Consider the following 22,495-nt stretch of genomic DNA (forward strand, 5'->3'; position numbering starts at 1 on the left):
ATCATTAGAGTGTATCCTATCGTATCAACGACTCTCCATTGATATAGAGGCTAGCTAACATGGAAGGTCACCACGCCCAAGGCGTGGATCAAGTTGCTCTTGCTCCCGTAAAATGAGAATGTGCGTGTGGAGAAAACGCCATCCAGAGTGTAGAGGAGCAGACAAGGCCAAGGGAATGAGAAATGCGAAACAACGCATCGATTTGAACCTATGTAAAACATTAGTTTGTAGCTACAATATGTCTCCCCCATGGGAGCCAGTTCAGGCATAGCGAGACAATGCAAGCTGGACATAAACAGAGGACTTGTGGTTCTGGCTCCTTTGAATGATCGTCATCTTCGTAGGTACTGAAGGAACGCCAAAGTGAGGGAGCGGTGACGGTGACGGAGAACACAATATGGAGAAAGGAAGAAAAATGTCATTGGATTCAGTACATAGTCTACCGGTCTAAAGGGAGTTAAGTGAGAGGAGAAAGAAAGGTGTAGTGGACTCACAAAACTCGTGGGTCTCGTCGCCGCGCTTGATGGTTTGCTGAAGGTGGTGGTCAGAAACAGAGAAAATTTAGCCGAGGTCACATCCATGTCACGTACTTTCCACGCTTCTTCGAAGTCGATGGGCAGAATAACGTAACGATTTTTGCGTACAGCTAATTGGTGGTTGAAGAATTACACTCAGCCTCATGAGATATCGCACCTTGGAGACCAGCCGCTTGCACAATGGAGGCGATTTCTGCAGATGATAACCGGTCAGGTCGCGAGACATCTTCCAGACATTAGCATTGGAAATGTTTCCAAGAGCAGCACGCACAGTCCTCGAGGTCGACATCTGGTCCCAGATTCATTTTGCTCGTTACAGTTTGGAAGATGAGTCGCTTTTCCCTTCGAGAGGGCAGCGGGAATTCGATTTTGCGGTCGAGTCGACCTGGTCGAAGCAGGGCGGGGTCGAGGGTATCCGCACGGTTGGTTGCCATGATAACCTAGACTGCATTAGAAAGCGTCTTGCGAAAGAGGTGCGGTCCCATACTTTGACATTGCTCCCTTGGTCGAAACCGTCCATCTGATTGAGCAACTCCAGCAAAATACGCTGTACTTCACGGTCCGCTCCTGTTTGCGCGTCGAAACGCTTCGTGGCAATAGCATCCACCTCGTCAATGAAGATGATAGCTGGAGAGTTTTCTCTGGCCAAACGAAATACGTCGCGGACCATACGTGGACCCTCACCCAGATACTTCTGGACGAATTCACTGCCAACGACTCGAATGAACGAAGCAGTAGTGTGATGAGCAACGGCTTTGACGAGCATCGTCTTTCCAGTTCCGGGTGGGCCGTAGAGAAGGACACCACGAGGTGGGTCAATACCAATCTTCTTGTAGAGGTCGAAGTGCGTCAAAGGCAGCTCAACAGCCTCCCGAATTTCCTGCTTCTGCGAGTCCATCCCGCCGACATCTTGATACCGCACGTCTGGCTTCTCCTCTTTGCCCAGCATTGCGATTGAGGAGTCTGCTTCTGGGGGAAGAATGTCGACAAGAGCGTTGGAATGGCGGTGAAGAGCGACAGATGATGATGGCTTCAGCAGTTCACGGTCAAGGGTGGAGAGTATTCTGACGACATAGTTGGACCCCGTAGTTGAGCCCACGATGCCAGTGTGTTGGTCTATAGGTTCGAGGAACTGGCCAATGACGAGAGGCACGGATTGTATGCGTTTGACCTCTTCTTGCGCGCGAATGAGTTCCCGCTTTAGATTGGCTTGCTCGTCTTTGATATAGTTCTCTTGGATTTCAAGCATTTCCAGATGCCTCGCCAGCTTTTTGTACTTGATGTACAAGTCTTCCTCCTGCAACTCTTGGTAGAGAGCTACTTTCTCCGTCACAATCGACTCAAAAGTAGGTTCCTGCTATCGTTTAGTCAATGCAAAAGACGCGGATTGCAGGCATACGTGCTGCTGTATCTCAATACCGATTTCGTCCATGACTTTCAAGGGAGACGCGTCCTGGGTCACGTGTGACTGTGACACTTTGCCGAGCTCAATTTCTCGCTACAATGGCCCATGTTATAACTCCGCTTGACCAGCCGTCCAACTACAAGGATTCACAGGCGCGCGTGGACCGCAAAAAGCAAAACGACCTTCTCTCTAAATCCACCACTCTTTATGTGTGTGTAATCCAGCCCTGGTTAGCCTGCTGAATGCGTTGACTAGATCGGCAACTTGAGTTTTTACACGACCGAAGAACAAATATACGAGCTTTTCTCAAAATGTGCTAGCCCGGAAGACGGCGGAGGTATAAAACGAATCATTATGGGTTTGGATAGAAATTCGAGGTGCGCTCTGTGTTGCAATAACCCAAACGATAAATTCAACACCAAAACAGAACCCCATGTGGATTTTGCTTCGTCGAATACTACACTAATGCCGAGGCATTGGCTTGCATGCGCTATGTCAGCGGCACAAAGCTCGATGAGCGCATAATTCGGTGCGACCTTGATTTAGGATACAGTGAAGGCCGCCAATTTGGGAGGGGGAAAAGCGGTGGACAAGTTCGGGACGAACACCGTCAAGACTATGACCCAGGAAGGGGTGGTTGGGGGGCTCAGGCCCAACGCCTAGAGCTTGAGCGTCGCCGTGAAGTCGAAGAACGTTACGCTGATGCACAAGACGGGCCGGGCGCTGTTGCTGGTGGCGGTGGTGATTGGAAGGAAGCAGACACAAGCGATTCACGTTTGAAACGCGGTCGCTCGCCTGAAGACGAAGACGAGAACATCCGCGGGGTAACGTTTGCTTTGCAAGGACCAATACCATTTCTTACCATCGTCACAGGGTCAGAGATCGCGTTTGGACGAAGATGGGGACGGGGAAAGAATGTAGTTTGGCTCAATATATTACCCGTGCCCGCAGAGGATACTTGGTGCCATAGAGAGAAGGAAGATAATGCGTCATATGGACAAGCCTAACCAAACGTTGGGCCTCTGCAGGAGAAGCAAGACGAACGAGAAAGCGATGTATGGCCTGAGTTCGCCTAGGACTGTCAGCACAAGTATTGCCACGAAGAAGAATCCAGACGCACGATGCCAATTTTTCGACGTATCTTTCGTTCGTATGAGGTCGGCGGAAATGCATGGAGGCCAACAACTGCTCGAGGACTGTATGACCCCCACCAGCCCCACTCGGAATTCCCTCCACCACTGCATGCTTTCCGTCGCTTCCAAGTTCTGAGCTGAGTCCGCTGAATGTGCTTCGGGAAGCTTTGCGATCAGAGGGTTCAGCCAGTGGATGGACGCCAGCTATTGAAACACTTTCGAGTGCAGTAAGACAAGGCATTAGTAGACTTGTATGCGTCAGTTTGAGGAAGGCACGACCAGTAGGCTCTAGTTGGCGATATTCAATAGCCACTGGAAATTCTTCAGAGTACAAAAAAAACCTTCCGTTGAAGCACGAACCATCCTCCACCCCTGGAGCTTGAGCTCGGGCTACAAGACGGCGAATATCGGTAGGTTTCGCGGTAATTGGTATCCTTGATAGCTGTATTTGAGTTGCTCGGCTGAGGTGGTCTGGGATGTAGCGCGTTGTCCGAAGAGCCATGACCGTGACGGTTTGTGACAGGCGTGATTTATTGATTTGCCTTTTGCCATGTCCTCGCGTCGACGCGACCGGAGCTGGGAACGAGAAGACCGCGACAGAGACAGAAGACGCGGTGGCAGCTATCGAGATGAGCAGCCTCGTCGTCGTTCCAGCCGTTCCAGGAGTCCAAGAAGAAATAATAACGACAGGGACCGACGCGGTTTGTCTTTTGTTGCTTACAGCCTATTTCAACCAAACTATTCGTCTAGATCGCAGGTATGACGATCGAAGAGATGACAGGGACCGCCGAGATGGCCGAGAGGGGGACAGGCGAGAGGGTGACCGACGAGATGACCGCGACCGAAGGAGAAGAGACGATGGACGAGACTACAGTCATTCTCGGCGAGAAGAGGATAGGCCTGCAGACCACTCGAAGCAAGAATCCCGCCAAGGTTCGTGGCAACAGCGTCAATTGAGTTGGTCTGACTATACACCAGACTCTGAGCCTCCCAAACGAGTTAATCTAGACCCGGAGCCCCAAGAGGAGGAGATGGACGACGACACAATGTTGGCTATGATGGGCATGAGTGGTTTTGGAACGACTAAAGTGCGTGTACGGTGTAAGACTTCGCACAACTTGCAAACCTTGATTCAACAGGGCAAGCATATTGAAGGTAATCAAGAGGGTGCAGCTTCAATAAAAAAGCAACGCACTTGGAGACAATACATGAATCGAAGGGGTGGATTCAACAGGTCATTCTTACCTCATTATTGTTTGAAAGCTAAATGACCATCCTGCAGGCCGCTGGACAAGATCAAGTAGTAACTCCCAGCCGTCTAGTGATTCCAATATATGTTACATCGTTCATGGTTGGCGGAGAAGAAAGGAACAATACAACAACGTAGAAAGAGCGGAATTCTTCAGAAACCGTGAACCTTCACCGTCGACTTGTCAAGCCCGTTCTCAACGAGGAACGTGGAAATCTTGACTCTCTGATCGCCCTGGAGCTGGATGACCTGTCCCATCTTTTCATCGTCAACAAGGGTTCCGTTGCAGGCAAATTCCTGAGGTCAATGAGGGGAGATGTGAGTCATCTGTCGAATTATATACCTTCTTGAATGCCTTGAGCAACTTCTTGGCGTCGTATTCTGAAGGCAGGTCAGTTTACACCGAGTACAAAGAATCGTAGACGCACGCTTGGGCAATCCCTGGAGAGTGGTCAGAGTTTTCCTTCCATTGCGTTGCTGGATGCGAATGTGGATGTAGTCAGCTTGAGAGCCAACGTCCTGACTGTCGCCAAGAGGGTCGCCTTCCTCAGCAAACGGATCTGGTCCGAGGTCAGAGTAAGATCGATAAGGCGGACAATGAACACTACCGAAGGAATTCAAGTTCTGAACGCTCATACAATGGGTGGTGGTGGAAGGGAAGGAGTTGTGAGTGTGTGTGACACAGCCTCTATTTTAGCTTCCAAGTCGAGTCAACATGCCGGAAAAGCGAAAGCGGCCACCAACATTTCAGCACCATCCAGCCAATAGAGGTTCACAATTGTCCATTGCGTTGGCATCTTCTAAAGCATATATAGCCAAGAAACTAAAGCAGACATGGGTCCAAAATGCTAAGCTCAAACAAAAGTGGAGAACAGAGAAACGTCGGATCGGCAAGGAGACAGAACCGGAGATAGAAGAGGATGATATGAAGCAGGCAGTTGAAGTTCGGCGCAATGCTGCTCCTTCTCCAACACCACCGCCAACTAAAAAAACGTATTTGCCCCCAAAAACACCGGTCCAACAACAAGAACGGTCGTCTTTACGGGATCGAGCACGCGACGCCTATTCTCGCTCTTCACTACACACCTACAAATCCGATCCGTCTGGCAAACGGCAACGAGGAGGGAATACTGGTCGAGGACAACCTGATATGAAGAAAAGAATGTCCGTCTTGCTTGAAACTATCAAACGCGATTTCTCCTGAACCGCTTGTTTTTTTTTTATGTGGGAGCATTCTCTTTGTTGTCTACTACCATTTCTTCATCAGATTGACCACGGACAAAGCGCTCTTCCAAACTCTCCACCTGCTGTCCTTCCGTCACTGCAGTCAGTGCGACTGGGTGTTCGCTCATGTGGCCTGGCTTCGGGTTGTCAAGCTCGTCAACCAAACCAAAGGACTTGGTTTCGGGTGCGTCTGGATGAGCTTCGCTCGCATTGGCTAGAATGAGTGGAGATGGTGGCGGACTACGAGATTTAGAGCGTCGTGCATCGTTATGTAAAAATCCCATAGGAATTGGCGAGAAAAGAGGTGTTTGAGGAATCGATGGTGCACCGCCAATTGCTTCCATGGTTCGAATGGTAGTATCCCGTTCACTCTCTGTCAAAGGTGGGAAGCTGTTGTGGGTCGATGTGACGAGCAGAGTTTTCTCCAACGCTCGCAGGTATTTGCCCACCGATGTGTAGTGTTTTTGAGGCTCTAGACAAAGCTCACAAACGCGTTGGATGGTAAATGGTGCGCTGAACAATGAATAAACACAGCACATCCAGCTAAAATGGAATACTCACGATTCAAACTGGTCCAGAAGCTCAAATACCACCATCTTCATGTCAGCCGCCTCTTGGACTGTCATGTAGCTTGTGGGTACCGGTAATATGGTACGACGAGGAGGGAAAGGCGCTATCTTGAGACCGCCTGTTGCAGTCGCGATTGGCTGGAAACTCGGAGGTAGAGGTGGTCGATCCGGGTTGGAGAAATAGAGTTCAATATTTTGTTGAGTCCTGTCCTTGATAAAATCGCGTAATGGCGGCCATTCTGAGCTGTACTGTTGTCGATTGGGTGGCGGAGAGACAGGAAAAAAAGCGTACTCGAAAATATCTGTTGACGCGATGTGACGGAGGAGTTCAAGAGACATAGACTGGGCGCGTCCGTTTTTGGTCATGCACATTTGTCACTCGGATCGAATTTCTCCCTCTCTACTCCCTCTCTCCACTGCCTTTCACTGGTTGGCGACGTTACGTAGCAGCCAAGACTTCCTTCAAAAGAGGGCGTCCAACTTGCATGTACACTCGAATCCCGGAACCTTCGATGACCGTTTCTTCGATGCTTTCTGGCAAACGACTTCTCATTTCCTATGCTCCTGACTGGTAGTTGCTCTCTCTCTCTCTCTCTCTCTCAATAATCTTCTCACCTACCCCCCCAGGCTCATTACTTTTGTTCTCTCGTAGGCTGCCACATTTGCTCTCCATTGCATTCCCTAATATTTTTGTAGCGCTGCGTTCTTCTCGTTGGATAAGGTGGATGGTTTCCGGCGGCACTTCTCTGTGGGCGATCCGACGTACGTTCCCTCCTATTATTGTTGGCACACGACCAAATTGAATGATTCTCCAAGGATCCGTTTTCCGTGCGTCAATTATTGAGAAACAAGCCCAAACCAAACATCCACTAGCTTTGCACACCACGAGCGGGTTCCAGTAAGTTGAAGCCTCTGTTTTTTATGCTTGGCATGTCTGACGCTGAAACTCAGAACTTCGGTGAGCCTTCATTTAAAATTTTGTTTTGCTGCGATCAACTACGCCATTAGCCCTCTACATCATCGCTATCGTCTCTCCGGCCATTTTACAGGGTCTGACAAACCTGGTAACACTTCGAAGTTGGTGGGACCTCCATAACAGTGAGAAAACATAGCTCATTTTCCCTTTCGCTGACATTTATCAGGTCTCCTTGGACGTTTGTTGCTTCTCTCGTCTTACTTCTACCCATGAATCATTCCTTCTAGTTGTTTTGAGTCTGTCTATCACAGGCTCAGTTACTCAGGTTACAAAGCTAACAGTCGGGAGGCCTCGTCCGGATATGCTAGATAGGTGCCAGCCAAAGCCTGGCTCAGTGGACCCTATTTTTGGCCTTTCAGACTCGTCCATCTGCACCACAGTGGCCAATTCTCCCACCTTGATGGACGGCTTCCGTTCTTTCCCATCTGGTCATTCCTCTCTTTCGTTTGCCGGGCTGGGCTTTCTTGCATTTTACGTTGCTGGCAAAACCCATTTGTTTGATAAGCGTGGATATGTGGTGAGTATTTGGGCTGTCCCCACAAAGCTGCATCGCTGACTTGCTGTTTTCATAGGCGAGAGCATGGCTGTCCCTGACACCGTTCATGGGGGCTGCGTTGGTGGCCATATCACGTACAATGGATTCAAGGCGTAAAAACCACCCACTATCTGTAGCGCCAATGACTAACTCCTTCCTAGATCACTGGCAAGATGTCCTTGTCGGATCCATACTCGGAACCGTCGTCAGTTACTTTGCCTACAGGCAGTACTACCCGAGTCTGGCCTCTGAAGTCTCCCATCTACCCTATTCGCCACGCATTTCCGATGAAATGGCTTCGAATCTTCATCCGCGCCGCCCCAGCTCGCGACAATATAGAGATGACCATCACCGTCCAACTGGTGAAGATGTGTTCGAAAGTGGTCCTCTTGAAGGCACAGTGTTGCGAGACGGACCAAGCTCCTTGCGCGAAACTTGGCACAATGACCATCAGGAATCAGAAACATCTGCATTGGGGCCTCGTCAACAAACCAGGAGTGGAATACCGTTAGAATCCGTCTAGTTAATGCGTTACTTATATTTGACTGTGAATATTATATTTCTTCCGCATATGGTTCTTCTTCCCAATCGAGCAACGGCGAGAATGCTCGGTCTTCAATCATACTCCTCGACAGCCCAAATAGAGCCCCCGTTACGTCCCCGCTCTCTTCAACAATGATTCTGGGGTCATCATCAAGCGACAGGAGGTCTCCCAGCTCCACCGCATCCTCAGGTTGATCGTCTGCCATAAACATCGCAATGCTTTCAGCGTTGATTCGCGACGCCTTGCGTGATTGGCCTCTTACATCCCCTCGTTTCCGCTCCTTCAAGACGGGGGGAAGAGCAACCAAGGCAGCCAACCTCTCCTCTTTTGGTTCCCATCCATAGAACCTACGCAAATCCCCTTCAGCCTCTTCTTCAGACCGAAATATCATTTCGAGCTCGCCCTCTTCGAATAATTCGTCTTCGGGAATGTCATCTGAGCTGACGCCACCACGTGACGCGGCGAGAAGCTGGAGACGTGACGGTAAATTGTCTCGGCGCATGCATATTGAAGAGGTGAGCAGGTAAGTGGTCAAAGGTAAGGGTGGTGGGTTGGCGGTTGTCGAAGGAAACAAACATGACGGAAGTGAACCAACGAGTGGATTGCATAGAAATCGAGTAGCGTCGCGCAGTGCGTGGACTCTTCTTCGTTTACGGGGACGCCGGTCAGTACTCTCTGGGCCATCCGAATCATCATCTTCACCTTCATGTGCATTGGTCTGAAACTCTTCTCGACGACACTCACGCTCATACTCGATAACGGCCTTGACTCCTCTAGCAGCGACAATGCGACGTGAGATTTTCGCCCTTCCACTCTTTCCGTTGTGGGGATCGTAGTGGTCAAGCCACTCGACCTTGTCGATGCGATCCATCAGCTCGTCTTGAATGATTTTGTAACGAGTCATGACGACTGACTTGGTGAAGTTGCATTTTGTCGCAAGAAACGCTGCCAGTTCGCCAACCTGCGCTAGACTCGTCCGTAATTCGCCTTCGATTGCCCAAATCAGCACTGCACATGCCGTGGGAGACGCCGGAAGACGTGCAACAGCACTTGGAGGAACTGAGGAGACAAGGAGGTCGGAGAGAGCTGTTGCGGTAGCTACAATGGAATTGATAGAAAGTGGTTTGATAGCAGATACAAGAGTGGAAGGAATGGCTGACTGATTAGCACTCAACGCCGAGTACAAGTGCTCTCGGAGGGTTTCGATGTGAGATTTAGGCTCAGACAACGGAAGTTGATCCATCTTGAGGGTCGAAATAACGGAGGAGAATGTGCTCGTTAAAGCCGCCGTTTTCTCACCGACAAGATGAGAAATGTCGACGAATAGTTCAGGACGGTGATTGAGACGAAGGGCAATGGACACGCATGCACCAGCTACTAGCCTAGCAGTGCGACCCCAGCGAAATTTGCCTGTGGCCATAGCTTGCTGGAATATATTGTATGCACGGTCAGACACGCTAGAAACGAGTAACGCGCGTGAGAGGTTGTTAATGAACCGTTGCATTTCAAGCTAGACAAGAATTCAATTCTACACGTGGCGAAGGATGAGAAGCCACTAACCAAGCTCTTGTGAGTTCGAGTTTCCTTGTCTGCTCCTCCAAGATACCGATTTCGTGCAGTCTTGATTGTCCGTGCGGACGCTGGAAATGGTTCTGAGACAACTGGTGGGAGATCACCATCGATAGCTAAGACGACTCGGTCTGGATCGACAATTTCTCCGCATTGAGGGCAGACAAGTCCAACGTCAGGATCTGAAATGGTGGGCACGCCGCATTGTTTGCATGGCGGCATCTGGACTGGATTGGCTGGAATTTGAAAAGAGTTCTGGAAAGATTCCTAGCGTAGCAGCATGTCCGGTCCTCGAGGCAAAAAGGAGGATGATGGTGGCGAAAGTTAATGGGCGTGACGCGTTATGGCTTGGAGTCACACGGAGATGAACGCAAGTAACAACATATCTACTCCACATCCAAGCCTATGATTGGGCTTTCTATCTCAGAAATAAGAGGGAACTGTTTGTTCTCCCGTGTCGATTACAGGGACAACTTCCCGTCTTCTGTCCATCAAGAAGCTGCCTTAAACCACGACGTTTTCCGCGGTTGCCGCCCCCCACGTTTCCCCAATTTTTTTATAATGCCGCTTAACTCCCTTCGGCACTATATAATCTTACCCCAGAGCCACTCCACTCTTGTCTCCTCCGCCCATCCACCATGAGCGTCCAACATCAGTTCCAGTCTTTGCCTTCGGCCGCTGTTCGACGTCGTCTCAGCTCCGTCGTTCAGGAAAAGCCCAACATGGTTGCGCCATTCTCGAGTCTGACGGTGTGTTGCTGTCTTCGCTTGCATCTTTGCTGCTCACCACCGATCCTAGCCCATGTGGCTTGGTCTTGCGGGCAGTGCCATTGACCAGTCAAAATTCCAGCTCGCGTACGATTATCATCTTTCTCCTATGTTTACCACTAATCGCAGGCAGGCTTGCGATCCATGACGGTATGCTCACCGAAATCCACAGCACCCCAACGAGCCAACATTTTAGGTGTCTATTCGACTGATTTCACGTCGGCCATCGTCGAGGTTGGGAAAAACAAGGCCAACGTGCGTTCCTCTTGTTCACTCCAGCGGCGTTAGCTTATGCTTCCACCTATCTGAATCCAGGACATCGAGACGTTCGTTCTCCAGACCATTCGAAAGTTCTCTTCGGAGCATCTCTGCAAGTTCCTGGGTAATCTCACGCGTCTCTTTTGTCAAGAATAGCAAGTTCTTATCGCACAAACAGGTGCTGGTGTCACAACAACTTTACTGAAATCAGCCCCAAATCTTGCGACGCGTTTGTGGCTGGAGTGTGACATTGTCCCCATTATCTTCAACATCAAACCGTACCACACTGATTCGGTTACTTCAATCAACATCAAGCATAGGATTTCCTCCACCACTGGAAGTTATGTGCCTTCCGGTGCAGAGACGCCGACCCTTTTCGTGGAGGCCTCTCATCTTGATCAGGCTCAGCTCGGTGCTGCGGGAACTTCCGGTCGTCTCCCGATCCCACGAACGTTGGATGAACAAGCCGACTCCGCCGTCCGGAAATGTTTGATGTACTACGGGCCAAACAACTCGCCCAGATTGACAATTGGCCCTCGCAATCAAGTGACGGTCGATGCTGCTGGGAAGATTCACTTGATTGACGACCTGGACAAGTACAAGGAGACCGTCCGACCTGGGTAATCCTCTCTTGCTATCAGGGACAAGATCGCACGCTCAACCATACCACAGAACATGGAATGCGGTTATAAAACTCGCCGATGAGCTGCGCGAGAAGAAAATCAAGATTGGCTTCTTCTCAAGCACACCTCAAGGAGGTACGCGCGTAAATGGCCCCAAGAAATACCTCTTGCTAACCGCTGGAAAGGTGGTGTCGCACTGATGAGACACGCGCTCATTCGTTTCCTCACACTTCTCGATGTCGATGCAGGTACGCTTTAGGCTATCTTACCCTTGATACCATGAGCTGACGACTCTTGGCAGCCTGGTATGTTCCCAATCCCTCCCCGGCTGTCTTCCGCATCACCAAAGACAACCACAACCGGTTGCAAGGTCCGATACTTCTTGGCAGTATAGATAATTATAGCTCAACTCTCACTCCAGGCGTCGCGGCACCGGAATCGCGTCTAACTCAGGCTGACAAGGAGAAGTGAGTTTTATTCTGTCCTCACGTTATCGTTATCTTATCATGTGACTAGATTTGACGAATGGATTGCCAAAAACACTCTTCGTTGGACCGCTGAAGGCGGACCTTTGGCTCCTGGGGGAGTCGACATTGCGTTCATTGTGAGTGATTTGATTCTTGGATCAATAAAGCGCTGAAAATTTTGTGCAGGACGATCCTCAGATGCCCGGTTCAATTCCCATCATCAAGAAAGGTAAGGTCACACACACTTGAAGTTATGGGCACCTCCTGAAATGGTCTAGTTCGCCCGGATCTCCCAATTGTATACCGTTCACACATTGAAATTCGGTCCGATTTGGTGCACATATCTGGCTCTCCTCAAGAGGAAGTCTGGGACTACCTGTGGAACAACATCAAGCTGGCAGATCTGTGAGTCGGTTAGCGTTTCTCTAGGTCACAAAACTAATTGTCAACAGGTTTATCAGTGCGTCAAGTCTCCATATCTCCCATCGTCTAATTGTTCCCAGGTCACCCTGTCAACAAGTTCGTCCCGGACGATGTTCCCATTGAGAAAGTAGCCCTTCTCGGTGCTGCTACTGACTGGTATGCTTGTTGTTCTGTTCTCTTGTAGCTCCTTTGTAACGAGTCTATTTACAGGTTGGATGGGTTAAACAAGGACCTCGACCCACTTTCATCTGCTTACTACATGGGTATCTTCCGTGATCTGTGCACGACGCAGAAGTCAGTGATTGGTTCCTCTATGAATGAAAGAGTTTCGAGCTGATTTTGTCACAGAATGCACCAATTGCAATGGCCTGCTCGTGAATATATTGTGCAAGTAGCGCGATTCGACCCGGCCAAAGGCATTCCCCATGTCATCGACTCGTACAGCAAATTCAGGAAGCTACTCAGAAAGTCGCAGTCAGAGCTCACTGAGGAAGAGCACCCTCAGTTGCTTATTTGTGGCCATGGTGCTGTTGACGACCCCGACGCAAGCATCATCTACGACGAGGTGACTCAGCTTATCGCATCAGAGGCATACCGCGAGTTTGCCCATGATATCGTCGTGATGCGTCTCCCCCCGAGTGACCAACGTAGTGTTTTTCGCCCTGCCATCTCTCCTTTCTTACACAATGTCAGTCCTCAATGCTCTGATGGCCAACGCCCGGATCGCACTCCAACTGTCGACTCGTGAGGGTTTCGAAGTCAAGGTCTCTGAAGCTAGTGAGTCATTTCTACCTTGTGCAGTTTCTGCAGCTGAAAGTTTTGTTTAGTTCACACTGGTATCCCAATCATTGCATCGCAAACCGGAGGCATTCCTCTCCAAGTCGAGCACGGAAAGTCTGGTTACTTAACCCCCCCTGGCGCTGAGGGCACTGATGCGGTTGCGAAACATCTCTATGACCTTTACACCGACGAGCAGCTCTATCGCAACATGAGCCAATACGCTAAAACCCACGTGTCAGATGAGGTTGGAACGGTCGGAAATGCGGCTGCATGGCTTTATCGTGAGTAGTCTTCATCTCCGCTTCGCGTAAGATTTCTTGACATTTTGTAGTCGCGGTCATGTACAGCCGAGGAATCAAGATCCAACCCAAAGGTGCTTGGCTGAACGACATGCTTCGAGCTGAGACAAACGAGCCTTATGTCGATGGAGAACCACGTCTTCCTCGCGCACCCATCCAAATGCAGTAGAAACAAAAATGTAGATACAATTCAACTTGTACATGTGTAGAAATTACGCGACGCGTCCCCAATCAGAGCACATGACCGTGACACTCCTCTCACCGTCTTCTACCATGCTCGAGATCGAAATGCGCTCCCCTTCATTACGAACGCGAACTATATCAACCAAACGCTCCCGCTCCCCAGATAGTCCGACCGAACGCCCAGCGGTAAGTAAGACAAGCTGTCGCCAGAGTGGCAAGTCTGACTTGGTCATTCTCAGAAACGACTTTCACTCGCTGCCGGACGTGAAAATGCGTACTTTTATGAAACCCGAAGCTCAGCAAGCTCTAGTCGCCAGTCGTCAGAAGACTGGGTCAAGCAAGCTGGCGGCCTCTCCATCGAAAGCCCTCATCTTCTTGAGAATGAACAAAGCACTTCTGACGATAGTATGGTGCGAGCGCTTTCTTTGTCTTCGCCGTTTTGTAAGTCTTTCTTAGGCAGTCGATTCAGAGGAGCAGTACATTCCCAATCATCATGTCTTTTTGTCTTCAGTCCCACCTCAACCTCAAGCTACATCCCATTATAATCCACATCACCCCCAAATAATGCCATCCATAACCGTTCAGCCCGCTACTCCACAGTCTCGAACGCAAACACGCGAAAGTCCGACTCCAATGCAGGTCTCATCTCCACCACATTTCGGTTCGCCAACGAAGCGGCCGAATCGTTTCACAATGGGCCCCAGGGCAAACTGCGAAAAGTGCCGACTGGGTGTGAAAGGACATTGGGCACATTGGGATTGAGCGTTGATCATTGTGAGCAAGTAAATAGGCACTCTAATAAAAGACCGGCGTGTGATCATCAGGATTACCCAATAATTTTTTTCCTCCTCCACTGATGTCGACAACGCTCCCTCTGTTTTGGGACTTGTCTTCGGCTTCCAAGAAACAGCGGATCGACGCCTCTGTCAAGCTCATTGGCGCCTTGGAGCAATTTCAATCGCAGTTTTCTCCCAAACAACCACAAGACTCAGACTCAGACGACGAAGAGTCGCCGAAAACGAACCCAATCGACCTCTTCAATGCCCAGGATGTCTCTTATTCGATACGCCGTCTTATTCGGGGCCTTGCAAGTCCACGAGAAAGCAGTAGGCTGGGGTTTGCTGTCGCGTTGACTGAGGTGCGCCGAGTTCTTCTCCTTGGGCAACCATTGCCTGACGATTTTACAGTTACTCTCGCGTCTCGATACAGTAACAAGCAGCCAGATACTGACTCAGCTGGCGGAGTCGACCAAGCCGCAAGGTTCCATGACCGGCCAAGAAGAGCGCGATCTACTTTTTGCTCGTCTATTTGGCATTACTTCCATAATCCAGTCCGGCCTCCTTGTCCGCACGACACCATTACGCTTTTCTCCGTCTTCTGACACGTCGGCGTCCTCACTTTCCAGCTTCCAGGAGGCGATATCCACGCTCTTAGGATTGGGCGACAAAAAGTCGTGGCTAAGGGAAAGCGCGTGGTGGACAATTGGCCTCGCTATCGATTCACTGAATGTAGCCAAGGTCTCCTGGAAGGATGAGGCATTCGATTTCCTTGTGGATGCGTTATTTGGGGAGAACAATACTGTCTGGTCGCCAGAGAAGATCGCAATGACACTGAAACTCCAGGCGATCCTCCCACGACGTGAATGGCAAAAGCTTCTCTGCCCTCCCTTCAAAAATGTAGACCTCCTCAGCAGCTCCAACCTGTTAACTATTGCAAAAATTCTCAAGGTATCTTGGTTCAACTCCAGCCATTTTTTTCTATACTCAAATCCCACCAGGAATCCTCCTCTGATCTGGATGAGAACGACAACTCATTCAAGTCGGCGACAGGTCCTTGGAACCCTCAACTTCCCTTTGTCTGGGACGTCATCCTTGATCAACTGCTCCCCGAGTCGTCAAAACCGTCGGTTATCACCAAAGGCACCTTTCCCGAGTTTTTTAGAGTTGTTGTTGATGGTATGTGGGTTTTGTTCTTCGGATTCAGCAGTTTTCTCAATGTGACAGACTCGTTATTTTCTTCAACTTCCTCTCAGGAGCGCAAATATAGTGGCTTTCAAGTATTCCGAAAAGCCCTTTCTCGTGTTACGCCCAACACACTACCAATGCTCTTCACAAAAAATTTCATGCGTTCGTGGATCAACCACCTCTCGCATCCTGATCGCCACTTGCACAAAGTTGCTAAACAAGTTGTCAGTCTCATGCCCGAATTTCATCAGTCTCTTATGTAAGGCAACAGGCGTCGGATATACAGAGTCTCGTCAAAAGCCAACCTCAGCTCGGTTTTGCCTTCATCATGGAACTCACCGGTGTTAACGGGAACACACAATTTGACAAGTTGACCAAGTCAAAGACGGTGGAATCCATATTGGCTTCTATGGACACCAGTGGTATAAAGGACTATATTCAGCATCTCCTGAGACAGGTCAATCCAGATGAGCAGTTGAGACATCTTTCTCCGTGTTAACGAATTTCTCATATGGCCCAGACCCGATGTCTCCGCAATTAACCTCCAAAGAGCCTGGATCATCGACCAGCTATCCAGTCTCATTCGCAATGCCGTGGTCCCAACAGACGACAATTGTAAGATGTTGGTACTTGACTGGTTGGTTGTCCATGGACTATTTGTCATCAAGAAAAAGTCGGAAAAGAGTCCATATCATGCGGTGGGATTTTCGTCCTGCACATTTTCACTAGGTTTCTGACTTGTTCCGCAGCTGCATAAACTTCCGACGCCGCCGTTCTCTGACGCTCTGCGACAGCAATGTCGCGACCGTCTTCTATCATGTCTTGCCGATCTGACCAGCCGAGTGCAGACAGTCAAGTTGGGTGTGTCTTTAGACTTGGGAAACTGTTCTGGAGTTTTATTCATTTCATACAGATGGGGACAACACTGTCAAATATCCAGGCATCTCGTCCAACGGGGACCTTTGGATTAGTCGGGTTATTCGAAGCCTGGAAACCCTCAAGAACGACAGCAAACACGTTGCGCTCCTGGCCGACATCGACGATGAAGATGCCGCAGTATACTCCTCCGTCAAAGCAGCTATCGAACAAGTTGGCTCAGTACGTTTGCCAGCTCAGTGGAGAAAACCATGCTGATTTCTGGTAGGCGTCTGAAACCATGAAAGAAACGGCCAAAGGAATGGAGCTTCTCTTGTCGGGCATGCTACTGGACCAATACGTCGACGACCAACCGGAGCGTGATCTGACAGGGTTAGAGGTGAGTCGACCATTTCGTGCACACAACTGCTCTCTAAATGTAACGAGGAATGCGTCGAAGCCTGCACTCGGCTTTTCGCTCCCCCGAAGAAAGTCAAGAGTAAAAAGAATAAGAAAGCGAGCACGGATGAGCCACAGTCAGATCTACCAGAGCCCATCGACATCGTGGTCGACACTATCATTGGCTTCCTCGAAAAGTCAACTGCTTTCCTGCGCGTCGTTGGCAACCAGGCTTTCACCCTTATATCCAGCTCTGTTCGAGCATCAACTGTTGACCTGATTCTTTCGGTTAGTCCACTGAAGAATGACACAAAACGACTTTGCTTATAACTCCATAGCAACTAGAAAGAAGGAATCCAGAGGAGCTGGCACACGAGAGCGAGAACGACGAGCCGGAAGACGGTGATGAAGAGGGCAGTGAAAGCTCTAGCAGTGACTCTGACATCGAGATTGACGAAGAAAGCGACGACGGAGAAGTTGATATGGAACTCCGGCGCAAAATAGAGGAGGCCCTCAAGGTCAACGGAGTGGATGCTGAAGATGGCTCACATGACGAGGAAAGTGACGAGGACCTGATGGACGACGAACAAATGATGGCCATCGATGAACAACTCGCCCAAGTTTTCAGAATGCGGGAGGGGGAGAAGAAGGGCAAAAGTGGGTGAACAAATATATTCCAGGATTTCACATTCATCACCCCCCTTTAGATGTCGATGCACAACGGGAAGCCACCCATTTCAAGAACAGAGTCCTCGAGCTTGTCGACACCTTTCTCAAAAAAGAGGCCACCAGTCCGCTGCTCGTTCGCTTCCTACTTCCTTTGGTCGAACTCTCTTCTGGCACCAGCTCCGATGAGGGCCATCTCACCGACAAGGCCAAAGGCATCCTGCGCTCGCGAATCTCCAAGTCAAAAAGTGTGCCGTCCAATGCGAACATGGATGATATCAAATCTGCCTTGAGCGAAGTACACTCGCGTGCAACAAGAGTGCACTCTCCAGAGCTATTAGGCCTGTTGAGCCACTGCAGTCTGTACCTCTCCAAGATTCTGATCGAGGCATCAGAGCACAAGTCCGTGGTCGACGCATACCGGTCCTCCCTGCAGGACTTTGTCAGCCGCAAAAACTCGGCGCTCAACCAAGCCTTCTTCAGCGAGGCCATACGCCGCTATCCAGAAGCGTTCTGGGCTCTCAAAACCGATATAACAGCCCTCGCCAACACAGCCATCAATGGATATCGACGTCTGCAGTGTTTGCAACTACTGCAGACACTCTTGAGCCGGCTCCCTTCCGTAGTGCGTTTGCTATCTCAAGTTCGATCATCTGTCATGGCTAATGTCAACAGGAAAAGCAGGAGGGCATCGCAGCACTGTTGCGGTCTTTCCGGGAGGCCCTCACAGATTGCGTCACAGAGGCTTGTCAGGAAGACAACAACGTGTTTACCGTTGCCCAGATGAAAGAGCTGCTCAAACTGGCTTCATTCGCCATGCGACAGACATATCGCGTCCTTACTCCAACCGAGGCCCGGAAAGCTTGGAATCCAGAAGCGTGGCAGGCCCTCAGCCAGAGTTTGGCAACGTCCACCCATTTCAAAGCTGCCGTTGGGGTCCACAAGTCGTGCGAAAAATTGGGAGTCTCGCCGCAAACTCCAACTGTCGCAACAAAACGCAAGGTCGAGGCTGACGATGCTGCTGTTGAACCGCCAAAGGCAAAGAAAAAGAAGGTGCGCCAATAAAAAAAAGTGGTTGATATTTACAGTATAAAAATTATATCCAAATGGTGTAAAATGCATTATAGCGCGAGAGATTTGAGAGTGGCCAGTGCCGTTGTCCGTTCCAGTCTAGTTTTTCCATCCGCCAATAGGTCCTTGAGGAGCAGCAGTCGTTTATGGGCCAAGTTCTGACGAGTCCGGTTCGCGACGAGTTTTTCCATTGCTTGTGACTGGGAAGCAGCCCGCTCCAAGATCGATTCAGGGAGCCCGGCAAGTCTTGCACATTCGACGCCAAAGGAATCTAGCCAATTTCAGCTGTCGTAGCGGAATGCGCCAATGAGAGAAACTACTACCTGGAGCGATCCCGGCCTCCAAACGGTACAAAAAGGTCACCTCCCTCTTGCCGTTCGAGCGCAAATCCGAACAATAGCCTACATGAAGGTTTTCGACTCGTTGAGGAAACTTCTTTTCCAAGTTGCTCGCCACGAGGGGATAATGGGTGATAAAGAGAGTGTTGCAGCGGGTCGAAGTTACCAGGTGCTCCAAAACTGCGTCTGCGATGGCCATACCGTCAAACGTGCTAGTGCCTCGGCTACAAAAAAAAAAAAAAATTAAAATAGGAATCGACGATCAGGTAGTTCCATACCCTAGCTCGTCTAGAATCACCAGACTCCGAGGCGACGCTGCACGCAAAATCTCGCTGGTTTCCGTAAGCTCGACCATAAACGTCGATCTTCCTCGAGAAATTTCGTCGTAGGCACCCATCCGCGTCAGAACCGAGTCGAACATGCACAATTTTACCGACGACGCGGGACAATAGCTTCCTGTTCAATATTATGGGACCGTCTCGTGTTCAATCGGCAGGATTACAAACCAATCTGTGCCATGATCGCAATGAGGGCAATCATTCTCACAGACGAGCTCTTGCTGAAAGCCTCAAGTCAGGAACCGACAAACGTTGACTATGGACTACTCACCCGCCCATGTTTGGCCCAGTGATGATTTTAGACGAGCTGGAAGAAAACGAGATAGAGTTGGGAACAAATGGGTCCGAACGCAACACCTCGATCATCGGATGGCGGCCATCGACTTGGATAGTTCAATTCCCTGCCAGGCCGGAGAGGGGAAACTCGCCTATTTCGAGCCCGTCACCGTCATCCAAGAACGTTGGTTTAACGTAGTTGCCGTCGAGCGCGACCTGGGCTAGACTGGACAGACAGTCTACGGTTGCAAGCTGCTGGACTGCGTGTCTCATGATCGCATAGTGCTGCGAGACTTCGTCCAAGAAAGCGAGGAAGGCGCGTTTGGATTCAATGGCCAAAGACTCTCTCCACCGCGCTCTCTCGATCAGCTTTCCTAGAGCGAATGTCCATTGATTAGAAACGCCAGCAGGTGATCACGTACTTGCAACAACAGGCGAATGATAACGTTCGATTTTCTTTGTGCTGTACTCTGTTATCTAACCAATACCTGAAAGCGTGAGCTAACTACTTACGCAGAGGTCGGGACTGGCCAGTCGTCTGGAACATGCTTCTTGTGCGTCTTGGGAACCTCGACAAGGTACTGGTCATCGGCAGTAAATTCAAGGCCTGGAATCCGGAGTAGTTCGCGGACTACACACGCATTGGTCTGGGCTTTTTAGCTGTGATAAAGCACTCACTTCGAGGTAGTTCGTCTTTGAGCTCTTCTTCAACAGTTCCCAATGCCTTCGAAAGAGTTAGTTGGTTTAGGTGGACGTCTGTAATCCACTGCACCATGGCATGTTCCTCCAGCTGCGGAAACTTATTCGCATCTGCCCACATGCGATCTTTGTGGTCCATCCGCGCTTCTGCGATATCAAGTTCATTCAAAAGTTGTCGCGTAGGTTGTTCCAAAGGCGGCAAGGCGAATATGATGCGATTGAGTAGCATAGATTTGAAACCAACTTGGGAGGCAGACGGCACGGATTGGAATGCTGTCCCAACTTTGTGGAACGATTGAAGCAGCCTGACCAGTTCAGACGGGGTACACTTTGACTTTTCAGCGGGGTACTTATATCTAGACCGTGTCACAAACCTGGCGGTACTGAATGCGACAAAGTCCTCTCGCCAAATCAGGAAGTGTTTTCAAAATTTGGCGGAGATGAAACAGCTGAGAGGGGCCGAGCTTTACTTCTTCCACAGCATCGATACGCTCTTGCAACGCCCTTTCAAAGTGTCAGTATCGTAACCCCGGGCGCAAGTGAGCCAATCACGTTTTATCGACCAAGGGAGCTCCGATCCAACTTTTCAGCATTCTCTTCCCAAACCGAGTTCGAGTATTATCTAATATAGATCTAATTACTATTGGTTAATGATTTTTTCCATCCAAAATAATAGCCTACACAAGGGATCCTCTGACAGTGTGATCTGTCTCATTCTGGAAGATTTCGAGGTTTGAGAGCGTGTTCGCAGCCAGATGCATTTTTGCTTGCGAAGTGAATCTGTTGAAGAATTGGGCTTCCATCAAGGGAGCAGCCCGGTTGAACGAAGTCAAATGTCGAATCGAGCATGCGAGGGCGACAACGACGGGCTTGGGTAGGTCGGTAATGGCTGCTATCAGAAGACCTAAAGCGAGTTGAGGTTCACACAATACTGGTAAGAGATATGCTTTACCTGAGTCAGCTCGCTGCCGAGAGGTTTGGGTGATATAGTCAAAAGCCTCGCTGTAGTCGAACACATCTTCAACATACTCCAGTCGGGAACGCGACACCATCGAAGATGTTCTAGGGTTAGGGTGAGAAGCCGCAAGAACTTGACAGATATTGCCACAGACTCTTCGATGAAGTGGCGAAGCATTTGCTCTGAAGAATTGGAGATTTTGCGTGGGATCAACATTTCGTGTGGTTTGAGATGAGCCATTCGGGTCTAACAAACTCATCAGCTTGGGTAAAGGATCAAAATAGCCCGAATAACCTCAAGTTCAATCCTCAGGTGCGTGTCTAAGTGAAACATCAGTCAGTCTCATTCACTGGATAAAGTGAAATCTTTACCATCAAACATGTCCCAAATGACTTCACCATCCTACAGATAACAGGTCGATCGAGGAATAACCCAGAAAGCTAGATGACCAACACTGGGAGAAACGCAAATGAAAGCAATGTGAGATTCGTCTTGTTCGACGACACACACAAGCCGTGGTGAGGAATATTCATCAGACTCGTCCGAGGTATCCAACTCGTCCACGAAACTAGGTAAAAGGTTTCAGAGCAACCAAAATAGAAAATCACAATGCTACCAACGTCGTCGCGGTGACGAGCGACGTCAAGTCTCGTTCAAACACTGTGTTACGGTTGTCGCCCGCCTTCTTCAGTGCAGCGGTCTCGATTTGACTGATGATGCCAACTTTATAGCCCAGATTAATGAGGCTAGCAGTATATAAGCGTCGTGAGACGGTGAGGAACACAAAAAACACCACAAACTTCTTCATGTGAATGTTACCTCTGTGTATGGGTATTGAGGCCAGGAGAAAATTGCCCTTCATATAGCATCCCATTCCCAGCTCCTTTGCTGCCACCTGAAGTAAGAAGTCAGTGAAAATTCTGGTGATATGCACATAAATACGACCTTGGCATCGTCCCCGTAGAATCTGTACTTGTATCCAACCTCTATCATGAGCACAGAGCCTGGGTACTTCTTTTTGAAGGCTAGAACCTAGGCTCACGAAATTTAGGGAGGAAACCCGTCAAGGGGGTCTATTACCTGTTTCTCAAGTGGAGTATAACGTTTGCCACTCGGACCCAATTCCTCTGCAGTTGCTTTCTTTTTTGCGCTGGCCTTTCCTTTGCCTTTCGCCTGTCTCGCTTCATTGAAAAATTTGGACATCTCGTTGAATTTTCGGTCGGGGTCCGGTTCAGAGTCAGGCTCGCTCTCGTCAGAAATATCTGAGCTGGCTAAGAGCGGTATTTTGGAGGGCGAAGTCATAGCGCTTTGCTTTTTCATGTAGTTTCCGGGTCATAGTCTTCCGAATAGTTGAGGCGAGGGAAATAGGTTCAAGTTGTGAATGTTGCTCG

General features: G+C 49.7%; 12 protein-coding genes across 12 annotated transcripts; 6 read left to right on the top strand and 6 right to left on the bottom strand.

Moving 5' to 3' along the window:
- Positions 1–439: 439 nt before the first annotated feature.
- MIND_01042400 (26S proteasome regulatory subunit) lies at positions 440–2,010 on the bottom strand (the record flags this gene model as incomplete). The annotated part of the gene is made up of 7 exons (XM_037367011.1): positions 1,936–2,010; positions 1,024–1,890; positions 808–976; positions 694–762; positions 591–646; positions 495–531; positions 440–447 (listed from the first exon to the last, which is right to left on the bottom strand). Exons 1-7 carry the CDS (start codon positions 1,966–1,968, stop codon positions 440–442), a joined length of 1,239 nt encoding a protein of 412 aa, XP_037216405.1. The 5' UTR covers positions 1,969–2,010.
- A 29-nt stretch (positions 2,011–2,039) lies between these two features.
- Positions 2,040–2,862, top strand: MIND_01042500 (Nuclear cap-binding protein subunit 2; the record flags this gene model as incomplete). The annotated part of the gene is made up of 4 exons (XM_037367012.1): positions 2,040–2,150; positions 2,197–2,318; positions 2,369–2,765; positions 2,815–2,862. 4 exons carry the CDS (start codon positions 2,040–2,042, stop codon positions 2,860–2,862), a joined length of 678 nt encoding a protein of 225 aa, XP_037216406.1.
- A 6-nt stretch (positions 2,863–2,868) lies between these two features.
- MIND_01042600 (uncharacterized protein) lies at positions 2,869–3,576 on the bottom strand (the record flags this gene model as incomplete). Its single annotated transcript, XM_037367013.1, has 3 exons — positions 2,869–3,013; positions 3,062–3,386; positions 3,435–3,576. The coding sequence occupies 3 exons, from the start codon at positions 3,574–3,576 to the stop codon at positions 2,869–2,871; spliced, it is 612 nt and encodes a 203-aa protein (XP_037216407.1).
- A 48-nt stretch (positions 3,577–3,624) lies between these two features.
- Positions 3,625–4,378, top strand: MIND_01042700 (SNRNP27 domain-containing protein; the record flags this gene model as incomplete). The annotated part of the gene is made up of 5 exons (XM_037367014.1): positions 3,625–3,775; positions 3,825–4,007; positions 4,053–4,162; positions 4,214–4,308; positions 4,357–4,378. The coding sequence occupies 5 exons, from the start codon at positions 3,625–3,627 to the stop codon at positions 4,376–4,378; spliced, it is 561 nt and encodes a 186-aa protein (XP_037216408.1).
- Positions 4,379–4,476: 98 nt separating this feature from the next.
- MIND_01042800 (Eukaryotic translation initiation factor 1) lies at positions 4,477–5,120 on the bottom strand (the record flags this gene model as incomplete). Its single annotated transcript, XM_037367015.1, has 4 exons — positions 4,477–4,620; positions 4,667–4,704; positions 4,752–5,011; positions 5,068–5,120. The coding sequence occupies 4 exons, from the start codon at positions 5,118–5,120 to the stop codon at positions 4,477–4,479; spliced, it is 495 nt and encodes a 164-aa protein (XP_037216409.1).
- On the top strand, positions 5,030–5,527 carry MIND_01042900 (uncharacterized protein; the record flags this gene model as incomplete). Its single annotated transcript, XM_037367016.1, has 2 exons — positions 5,030–5,093; positions 5,139–5,527. The coding sequence occupies exons 1-2, from the start codon at positions 5,039–5,041 to the stop codon at positions 5,525–5,527; spliced, it is 444 nt and encodes a 147-aa protein (XP_037216410.1). The 5' UTR covers positions 5,030–5,038.
- A 16-nt stretch (positions 5,528–5,543) lies between these two features.
- On the bottom strand, positions 5,544–6,455 carry MIND_01043000 (uncharacterized protein; the record flags this gene model as incomplete). The annotated part of the gene is made up of 2 exons (XM_037367017.1): positions 5,544–6,060; positions 6,109–6,455. The coding sequence occupies 2 exons, from the start codon at positions 6,453–6,455 to the stop codon at positions 5,544–5,546; spliced, it is 864 nt and encodes a 287-aa protein (XP_037216411.1).
- Positions 6,456–6,601: 146 nt separating this feature from the next.
- On the top strand, positions 6,602–8,150 carry MIND_01043100 (PAP2-domain-containing protein; the record flags this gene model as incomplete). Its single annotated transcript, XM_037367018.1, has 11 exons — positions 6,602–6,687; positions 6,744–6,764; positions 6,813–6,878; positions 6,933–6,944; positions 6,990–7,014; positions 7,068–7,074; positions 7,125–7,214; positions 7,259–7,270; positions 7,320–7,609; positions 7,665–7,740; positions 7,789–8,150. The coding sequence occupies 11 exons, from the start codon at positions 6,602–6,604 to the stop codon at positions 8,148–8,150; spliced, it is 1,047 nt and encodes a 348-aa protein (XP_037216412.1).
- Positions 8,151–8,181: 31 nt separating this feature from the next.
- MIND_01043200 (uncharacterized protein) lies at positions 8,182–9,962 on the bottom strand (the record flags this gene model as incomplete). The annotated part of the gene is made up of 2 exons (XM_037367019.1): positions 8,182–9,681; positions 9,732–9,962. 2 exons carry the CDS (start codon positions 9,960–9,962, stop codon positions 8,182–8,184), a joined length of 1,731 nt encoding a protein of 576 aa, XP_037216413.1.
- Positions 9,963–10,378: 416 nt separating this feature from the next.
- MIND_01043300 (Trehalose phosphorylase) lies at positions 10,379–13,526 on the top strand (the record flags this gene model as incomplete). The annotated part of the gene is made up of 20 exons (XM_037367020.1): positions 10,379–10,489; positions 10,539–10,594; positions 10,641–10,657; positions 10,704–10,762; positions 10,823–10,889; positions 10,944–11,385; positions 11,438–11,523; positions 11,574–11,636; positions 11,690–11,758; positions 11,810–11,855; positions 11,905–11,992; positions 12,042–12,084; positions 12,134–12,260; positions 12,308–12,315; positions 12,359–12,434; positions 12,489–12,572; positions 12,627–12,925; positions 12,972–13,055; positions 13,106–13,339; positions 13,390–13,526. 20 exons carry the CDS (start codon positions 10,379–10,381, stop codon positions 13,524–13,526), a joined length of 2,196 nt encoding a protein of 731 aa, XP_037216414.1.
- Positions 13,527–14,396: 870 nt separating this feature from the next.
- On the top strand, positions 14,397–18,489 carry MIND_01043400 (uncharacterized protein; the record flags this gene model as incomplete). The annotated part of the gene is made up of 13 exons (XM_037367021.1): positions 14,397–14,678; positions 14,728–15,267; positions 15,318–15,495; positions 15,544–15,728; positions 15,776–15,978; positions 16,025–16,202; positions 16,254–16,365; positions 16,418–16,602; positions 16,649–16,759; positions 16,807–17,046; positions 17,097–17,415; positions 17,466–18,049; positions 18,100–18,489. 13 exons carry the CDS (start codon positions 14,397–14,399, stop codon positions 18,487–18,489), a joined length of 3,507 nt encoding a protein of 1,168 aa, XP_037216415.1.
- A 56-nt stretch (positions 18,490–18,545) lies between these two features.
- MIND_01043500 (DNA mismatch repair protein) lies at positions 18,546–22,424 on the bottom strand (the record flags this gene model as incomplete). Its single annotated transcript, XM_037367022.1, has 22 exons — positions 18,546–18,766; positions 18,819–19,057; positions 19,112–19,289; positions 19,340–19,392; positions 19,443–19,554; positions 19,600–19,821; positions 19,870–19,910; positions 19,961–20,078; positions 20,126–20,171; positions 20,220–20,474; positions 20,521–20,650; positions 20,699–20,779; positions 20,828–21,050; positions 21,099–21,208; positions 21,259–21,350; positions 21,399–21,424; positions 21,476–21,506; positions 21,558–21,672; positions 21,725–21,850; positions 21,905–21,999; positions 22,050–22,136; positions 22,185–22,424. The coding sequence occupies 22 exons, from the start codon at positions 22,422–22,424 to the stop codon at positions 18,546–18,548; spliced, it is 2,841 nt and encodes a 946-aa protein (XP_037216416.1).
- Between the last annotated feature and the right edge of the window lie 71 nt (positions 22,425–22,495).

This window comes from Mycena indigotica (assembly GCF_014461135.1).
Source record: "Mycena indigotica strain 171206Taipei chromosome Unknown Mind.scaff0009, whole genome shotgun sequence".
Lineage (NCBI taxonomy): Eukaryota > Fungi > Basidiomycota > Agaricomycetes > Agaricales > Mycenaceae > Mycena > Mycena indigotica.